Raw genomic sequence first — 9378 nt, forward strand, 5'->3', positions numbered from 1 at the left:
TTTTCCAAATTCCAATCAACTTATCTTGTACTTGAATAGTGAATGATTTATGGGAAAACTTTTTTGTTCTGTTTTAGCACGTTCGCTTAAGTAAAAATATTATCTGAAGACATCCAGATGGGTTGGTAAATTAAGATCAGTCAAATCAGTAGACACACCAAAAACAGTAACATCATGCTTGGGTATATGACTCATTGGGTTTTCGATAGTTGTTAATGTAGTTGCTTCATCTTGCGGTGTAGAGGATGGTGGATTCATTGTAAGCTTTTTGATTTGGAATGGTCACATCACTCATTATTTTTGTTGAAATACCATAGTGGTTATTGCTTTAGTTCTCCTCACTTTCAGAGGTAATAAGAATGAAATGGTAATTTCAATTCTATTTCAAAATTTGCCCCTACCCAAAAGTTCGACCCAAATTGGGGGACATCAGAATTCGTTTCAGAGGTATGGTTCCTTCGGCAAAGTTTCTTATTTTGATCCCTAGAATATAATTTTCATAGAGCAATGGGCGATTTTTTTGCCTCCCCACAAATCGACCCGGCCTAATGTATATGCTATTTCATGAAACTCACAAATATATAAAAAACACCGAAAAATAAGGATTATAGAAAAGAGGCGATAGTTCAATATCAAGAAATAAAGAATTTTTAAAGCGAACAAAATAATTTTACAATTTTCAAAATGGCAGTGAATAATTTTACTGTAGCCGATACAGCTACACACACCGCAAATTTAATAACTGAGCTCAGTTGAGTAACAGTTGAGTAAAAGAATTAAAACTCTAACAAATGCGGCACATGTAGCTGAGTATGAAACTCAAGGAATTAATGATTCCATAACATGTGACGAAAATTTAGACATAATAAAGTCTTTGCCAGAATTCTCCGGTAAATCTTATGTCAGCTGGAGGGAAGCTGCACAAAATTCGATGAGCCTATATACATATTGAAGGTAGTAGAAGGTATTTTGGAGCACTGGCTATCCCCCGAAATAAGATTGTAGGTAATGCCAATGATATGTTAACTAATCATGGCACAGTTTTGAAGTTGGAAGCAATATTTGCAAGGTTAGATTTTGCTAACGCCGACAGACGACCAATTCACGTAATTGATCAAGAGATGAGTGTTATGATATTTCAGATTTCAATTCAGATATTACAAAACAATTAAATATCAAGAATCGAGAAACCCCGTTAAGAACTTTTATAACTGGTTTAAATTACCCCCTAAACCAAATGCCATTTACATTAACACCTACCGATTTGCCAAATGCTCTTGCTAAAGCACAAGAACGTCATTCAAATCAAATACGATCACAGTTTGCTTTGCAATTTACTAAAAACAACCACGAAATTGGTTCACGAAACCATCCTCAAGTTAACCGAAGGTATCCGAATTTTCAGAATAACTTAAGGTACCCTCAAACGGATAATAATTCATACCAAATGTATTCCAATCACCCAGAACCCATGGAGTGGGTTAATCAATCAATCCAATTAATAAATAAACACAGTCCTGTGCAAAGAAACCAACCACATGTTAGGAGTAACGGGTATAATTGGCAGACCAATTATCCACCAACAAATATGCCAAAAAGGTCAATTGAAAGTGCACAAATAAGCACACAACCTCAAACAAACATTGAAAGAATCAATGATATTGGTGAGAACCATTTTTTAAAGGTAAACTCCGATTTGCCGTATGTTATTAAAACCGATACAAAAACTAGGCGAAACTTTAGAATTGTCATAGATACGGGAGCAACCAGCTCATATATTCGGTCTGGAATTTATAATAATAAAAACATTTTAGTAATTAAGAAGAGGGTAAGAACCATTCATGGTTCGACCATAATAAAACATTTTCACAATATCAATCTGTTTGGTTTACACGAAAAAAGAGACACTAATATTTTAAAAATAAATAATTTCAATATTACCGATGAAAATAATTTCGAAGAATTTGAAGAAAAATATAAAAACAAAGGTAATTGAAGTTAAAAATATTAACATCCCACTGCTTAGAGAGGATGTTGTCAAAATAATAAATAAGGCTCATCAAAACGTGAACATGGATTTACATTTTCGAACAGATATTAAAGCAGAAATTAGAACTACGGATGGCAAGCCTATATGGTCCAAACAATATCCTCATTCTATATCTGCAAATAATTTTGTTAATAAGGAAATCGAAAGTTTACTCGTAAAAGGGATTATACGACATAGTAAAAGCCCTCTCGTTTGGGTCGTTCCAAAAAAAGGCAGGGTCGGCTTTAGCATACCATCCCACGATTTCAGGGTTAAATGTGGTATGGTTGGATAGAGCTGATGCTCCTGATTAAATAAATTTATTGCCGCCGCAAACTTATAGTTTTCGAGATATTTGCATTTAAAATTGAAAATTTTGCAAATTTTATCTTACAATTTCTCGATTTCTCTTAATTATTTATTTCATATTATGCACTTTTTATGCACTTACACTTCACTACATTGTTTCTACATATTTATTTTTTAGTAATTATGTATTTAGGTATTTGCTTAAAGTAAGCATTTAATATTTTACACAAATTTCATTCCTTCAACAATAACAAAAGTATTCCGTGTTGACAGATAGTAAGTGTTGCCATAATTACACATTTATCAAACGAATAAAAAATAGGTTTATATCCCAAATACATAAATTATTGCCGCAAAATGCAAAAAGGAGCTTTACTCAAAAAAAAACCTGACACTCCCCGGTGTTGGATCGGCCAGGGTTATTTTTTTTTGAAGCGCGGCCGAAGGCCGCCAACGCAAAAAGGAGCTTTATTCGAAAAAAACTTGACACACCCCAGTGTTGGATCGGCCAGGGTTATTTTTTTTAAGCGCGGCCGAAGGCCGCCAATGCAGAAAGAAGTGGGACGCGAATGGACTAATGTTTATCCTGGTGTTGGATCGGCCAGGGTTTTTTTAAGCGTGGCCGAAGGCTGCCAATGCACAAAGGTAATCTAAAAGTTATGTTAAATAGGGTATATCATCCTCTTTAAACTACATTTTCTATAACGGATATTGTTAAAACTAAACAAAGTACCTTTCTTTTTGTTGTCCGTTTTGTCATTATCTTCACATTTATCAATTCCGCGTTTCGCCTTTTTAAACTACATCTTCTATATATATAAAATTAAGTGGCAAAACTTCCTGTTCGCATACTCCTCCTAGACGGCTTGCCCGATTTCAAGAAATTTTCAGGGGTGATTGGGGTCTGTTTGGAGGGTGCACATAAGAAATTTAAGGTGTGTATCATTGCACGTTTTGCAAAAAACAAAAAAAAATAATAATACATCCCGCCTATACAAATTCTCATGAAATTGTTATTGTTTCGTAAGTGCTTCCATGCGGTTTGCAAATACACTGTTGGTGGGTCTTATTGCATATGCGTGTGTGGGTAAAATACATAGTTTAAGATGTAGTTTTAGGTTAATTTTTCAATTTTTATTTATGTACTTCAAATATGCATACTCTAGCACGACCACAGGGGAAAACACTAATTACCTTTTTCGAGTTGTGTGAAAACGATGAATTTGCAAGAACATTGCTATATTCCGAAATACCACAATATTTGACTTGGAATGCATCATCGAAAACATTTCTACGACGAAAGCAAGGGGAGCGTGTTGACGGTTATCCAAATGTCCGTAAACCCGATGCCATAAGACGCATTTACACCATCCATCCGAACAACGCCGAATGTTTCTATTTGCGTCTGCTATTAGTCAACGTGCGCGGACCAAGATCATTTGATGATTTGAAACGGTCAGTTGTGTGCGACTTATCGTGAAGCATGTCCGCGATTGCATTTGTTAGAAGATGATATGCATTGGGACACCGCACTTCATGACGCATCACTCACATCTCATCCAAAACAATACAAAAATACGCGTACTATTCGCCATAATAATATCTACATGCCTTCCGTCAAATCCGCAAGAACTGCGGAATAAGTACAAAGATTGCATGACCGAGGACTTATTAATTTTGGCGCGTAATCGAGCATCGGACGCAGACTTGCTATATACATTACAAATGTATAATGATGCTTTGATATTGGTTGAAGATCTCTGCTTTACAATTGCGAATAAGTCATTAGCGCAACTTGGCATAACTGCGCTCAATCGTTCAGCTTTGATTGCTATGCTTTCAGATTGATATGCTTGACCATGAGCTTCAATGTGAACAACAATACGATTGCAATGAATTGCGTGCTTTCATACAAGCTAACATTACCAAATTGAATATTCAGCAGAAAAATGCTTATGATAAGATTATACGAGCGGTTGACAATAACGCCGGTGGATTCTACTGGTGGTACAGGGAAAACGTTTCTGATCTCTTTGATTCTTGCCACTATACGGTCACAGCAGAAAATTGCGCTGGCAATTGCTTCGTCAGGCATCGCTGCTACTCTACTTGATGGCGGCCGAACAGCACATTCTGCGTTGAAATTACCGTTCAACATCCAAGTCGTTGAAACACCAACGTGCAACATATCGAGGAATTCAACAATGGCAAAAGTTTTGCGAGGAGCTGGAATAGTTCTATGGGATGAGTGCCCAATGGCTAACAAAAAGTCATTAGAAGCATTCAATAGAACAATGCAAGATTTACGCCAAAAGCAACAACTTTTTGGCGGAGCATTAGTCTTATTATCCGGCGATTTTCGGCAACTTTGTCAGTCATTCCTCGATCAGCTCCTGCCGACGAAATAAACGCATGTTTAAAATCGTCAGTTTTGTGGAGACATGTTCAAAGGCTGACTCTTACCATCAACATGCGAGTCCAATTGCAAAATGATCGATCCGCAGCGGCGTTTTCGAAGCAGTTGTTGGAGATTGGCGAAGGCAAAATAGAATCGATGATACCGGTTTGATCACATTGTCGAACAACTTTTATACACTTTTACAATCGAAAGAAGAATTGATTGAAAGTGTATTTCCGAATATTGTTCAACACTATCAACGCCACGATTATTTAATTGAACGCGCAATATTGGCACCGAAAAATGTACACGTCAACGAAATCAATTTTGCCATTCAAGAAAAACTGCCAGGAGAAGCTACAACATATACATCGATAGTTACACATATACCAGAGCATAGTTAAATTATGGAGGGAACACTTCTCCAGCCTGCTGAATGGCAGTGAACGCACAACACCAGGAGAAGGAGAACCCGATTCCCCAATCGATGACAATGGAGCAGACGTTCCATTACCCGACCATGAAGAAGTTCGAATAGCAATTGCCCGCCTGAAGAACAACAAAGCGGCAGGGGCCGACGGACTACCGGCCGAGCTATTCAAACACGGCGGCGAAGAACTAATAGGGAGCATGCATCAGCTTCTTTGTAAAATATGGTCGGACGAAAGCATGTCCAACAATTGGAATTTAAGTGTGCTATGCCCAATCCATAAAAAAGGAGACCCCACAATCTGCGCCAACTACCGTGGGATTAGACTCCTCATCATCGCATATAAGGTTCTATCGAGCGTATTGTGTGAAAGATTAAAGCCCACCGTCAACAAACTGATTGGACCTTATCAGTGTGGCTTCAGACCTGGAAAATCAACAACCGACCAGATATTCACCATGCGCCAAATCTTGGAAAAGACCCGTGAAAGGAGAATCGACACACACCACCTCTTCGTCGATTTCAAAGCTGCTTTCGACAGCACTAAAAGGAGCCTTTATGCCGCGATGTCTGAATTTGGTATCCCCGCAAAACTAATACGGCTGTGTAAACTGACGTTGAACAACACGAAAAGCTCCGTCAGGATCGGGAAGGACCTCTCCGAGCCGTTCGATACCAAACGAGGTTTCAGACAAGGTGATTCCCTATCGTCCGACTTCTTCAACCTGCTCCTGGAGAAAATAGTTCGAGCTGCAGAGCTAAACAGAGAAGGTACCATCTTCTATAAGAGTGTACAGCTGCTGGCGTATGCCGACGATATTGATATCATCGGCCTCAACACCCGCGCCGTTAGTTCTGCTTTCTCTAGGCTGGACAAGGAAGCACAGAAAATGGGTCTGGTAGTGAACGAGGGCAAAACGAAATATCTCCTGTCATCAAACAAACAGTCGTCGCACTCGCGGCTTGGCTCTCACGTCACTGTTGACAGTCATAACTTTGAAGTCGTAGATAATTTCGTCTATTTAGGAACCAGCATTAACACCACTAATAATTCCCGTCTGCTATATGGTGCAGAGGCTTGGGCGATGACAGCAACCGATGAGTCGACGTTACGAGTTTTCGAGAGAAAAATTCTGCGAAAGATTTATGGTCCTTTGCGCATTGGCCACGGCGAATATCGCATCCGATGGAACGATGAGCTGTACGAGATATATGACGACATTGACATAGTTCAGCGAATTAAAAGACAGCGGCTACGCTGGCTAGGTCATGTTGTTCGAATGGATGAAAACACTCCAGCTCTGAAAGTATTCGACGCAGTACCCGCCGGGGAAGCAGAGGAAGAGGAAGACCTCCACTCCGTTGGAAGGACCAAGTGGAGAAGGACCTGGCTTCGCTTGGAATATCCAATTGGCGCCACGCAGCGAAAAAAAGAAACGACTGGCGCGCTGTTGTTAACTCGGCTATAATCGCGTAAGCGGTGTCTACGCCAATTAAAAAGAAGAAGAAGTGTCGGAGCGTCAAAAAGCCGTGGTATCGTTAAGCGAACCAATGTGCTTAAAGCGTCCGAAGTAAAGTCAATGTGGAATATTGGAAAAATAATCCAAACATTTGACTCTAAAGAGAAGTGTATTTCCTTTGCCAAGGAACAAGAATTGATTCTAAAAGGTAAAATTTGCCGGACGCATAAAGTGCCAATGACGCTCTCGTTATATAAAAGTAGCACTGTTGGGGTGTTTCGATGCCGGAAAGGGGTTTGTCGGAACAGAACTGCGTTAGCAAGGTCGAGCGATACTTGGTTCGACAATTTGAAAATCCCACTTCCGCAGGTATTTTATCTAATGTATGCATGTGTATCTCATTGGTCGCATGCGGAAGTGAGGAAAAACAGTTTTATCAGGGAACCAGTTATATCTAGCGCTACTATATGTGACTGGTATAATTACTGCCGCGAAGCCGTAGTATTATACCAGGTTGACCATCAGGTAGCGGTAGGTAAAATTGGTGGCCCTGGTAAAACTGTTGAAATAGATGAAAGTAAATTTAAGAAGAGAAAATACAACAAAGGTAATAATAAAAATATAATTTTTTTTTATGTTTACTAATATATTTTTTCTTATTTTAGGGCGGAGAGTCGAGGGCCACTGGGTTCTTGGAATGGTTGAGCATGGGAGTGACGACCTTAGGCTGGAGGTATGTCCCGGCAATGTCAGGTCTGCTGAGGTGCTCATACCTTTGATAGAGAAGCACGTAGCAAAAGGCAGTGTTATATGTACTGATTGCTGGAAAGCATATGACTGTCTGGCCAGTCACGGGTATGAGCACCGACGGGTTAATCACAGCGACCCCGATAATCCGTTCGTCGCCGAGGACGGGACCCATACTCAACGCATCGAGTCCCAGTGGTGCGTAATTAAACGTTTTTTCATAAAAGACAATTACAATAACAGCGAAGATTTTTCTAATTTAATATTTGAATATATTTGGAGAAAAAATATTGCAAATAATCATGATGATCCTTTTGTTAAATTATTAGATGCAATTAAATACACATATAAGCTTTAAAACTTTTTTAATACAATGGAAAATTTTTTTCAGATGGTATTTGTTTCCTGCATTTGAGTTTTTATATTAATTTTTATTCGTTTGATAAATGTGTAATTATGGCAACACTTATTATCTGTCAACAAGGAATACTTTTATTATTGTGCATGGAATGAAAATTGTGTTAAATATAAAATGCTTATTTTAAGCAAATAACTAAATAATTTTTGGAAAAAAAAATGTAGAAACAATGTAGTGAAGTGTAAGTGCATAAAAAGTGTATCATATGAAATAAATAATTAAGAGAAATCGAGAAATTGCAAGATAAAATTTGCAAAATTTTCAATTTTAAATGCAACTATCTCGAAAACTATAAGTTTGCGGCGGCAATAATTATATATATTCTTAATCAGGAACATCAGCTCTATCCAACCATACCACATTTAACCCTAAAATCGTGGGATGGTATACTAAAGCTTCCCCAAAACGCATAAATGAAGATGGTAGTCCGAAATTGAGACTGGTTATCGACTTTAAAAACATTAATGAAAAAACAATTGCCGACAGGTACCCAATGCCTAATCCCGAGGTGATACTTTTTAATTTGGGAGAATCAAAATACTTTTCCACAATAGATTTAGAGTCTGTATTTCATCAAATATTGATGGAAGAAAACGACATAGAAAAAACAGCATTTTCTGTACATAACGGAAAATATGAATACCTTAGAATGCCATTTGGACTTAAAAATGCTCCAAGTATATTTCAGAGAGCAATCAATAATATTTTACATGAATGTATAGGAAAATTTTGTCACGTACGTATATGTTGACGACATAATAGTATATTCAAAAACTCTAAAGGAACATATATCTCATTTGAAATATATAGTACAAACCCTCGAAGATGCCCATATGAAAATACCTATAGAAAAATCAAAATTTTTAGAAACCGAGGTTGAATTTTTAGGATACGTTGTATCCATAAGATTATAAAAACTGATCCCAAAAAAGTAGAAACAATAAAAAATTACCAATATCCCAAGACGTTACGACAACTTAGAGGATTTTCAGGATTAACGGGATACCACAGGAAATTTTTAGGAAATTATGCAACAATAGCTTAACCACTAACCAAACACTTAAAGGAAGAAAATGGTAAAATATCGCAATATATGTCCAAAAAAGCAATTATTAATCTTGATCAAGAAGGAATTGTTGCTTGTGAAACCTTAAAAAGAGCGTTACAAGAACAAGTTGAATTAGCTCAACCAAACTTTGAGACAAAATTAATTTTAACTACTGATGCATCTAATGTTGCTGTAGGTGCAGTTTTATCCCAAGAAGGAAGACCAATAACATTTATTTCAAAGACACTAAACTCTACCGAACAAAATTACGCAACAAACGAAAAAGAATTATTCGCCATAGTTTGGGCATTAAAGACATTACGCCATTATCTTTATGCACACGGATCATCAAACATTAGCATTTGCAATGTCCCAAAAAAATCCGAATTTTAAAATGAAGAAATGGAGAGCTCTCATTGAGGAGTTTTCTCCAAAAATAATTTATAAACCAGGAAAAACAAATGTAGTTGCTGACACATTATCAAGACAAGTATTAAATAATTTAACAAGTTCTTGTGAGTCGAGGGACTCAAGTGATT

The 9378-nt window shown here is 37.6% G+C and overlaps 1 protein-coding gene across 1 annotated transcript; it reads left to right on the plus strand.

Moving 5' to 3' along the window:
* Positions 1-6746: 6746 nt before the first annotated feature.
* Positions 6747-7719, plus strand: LOC126765890 (uncharacterized; the record flags this gene model as incomplete). The annotated part of the gene is made up of 2 exons (XM_050483562.1): positions 6747-7233; positions 7292-7719. Coding segments are annotated over exons 1-2 (915 nt in total), but the record flags the coding sequence as incomplete, so codon positions are not given.
* Positions 7720-9378: the final 1659 nt, after the last annotated feature.

This window comes from Bactrocera neohumeralis, unplaced genomic scaffold (genome assembly GCF_024586455.1).
Source record: "Bactrocera neohumeralis isolate Rockhampton unplaced genomic scaffold, APGP_CSIRO_Bneo_wtdbg2-racon-allhic-juicebox.fasta_v2 cluster11, whole genome shotgun sequence".
Taxonomy (NCBI): domain Eukaryota; kingdom Metazoa; phylum Arthropoda; class Insecta; order Diptera; family Tephritidae; genus Bactrocera; species Bactrocera neohumeralis.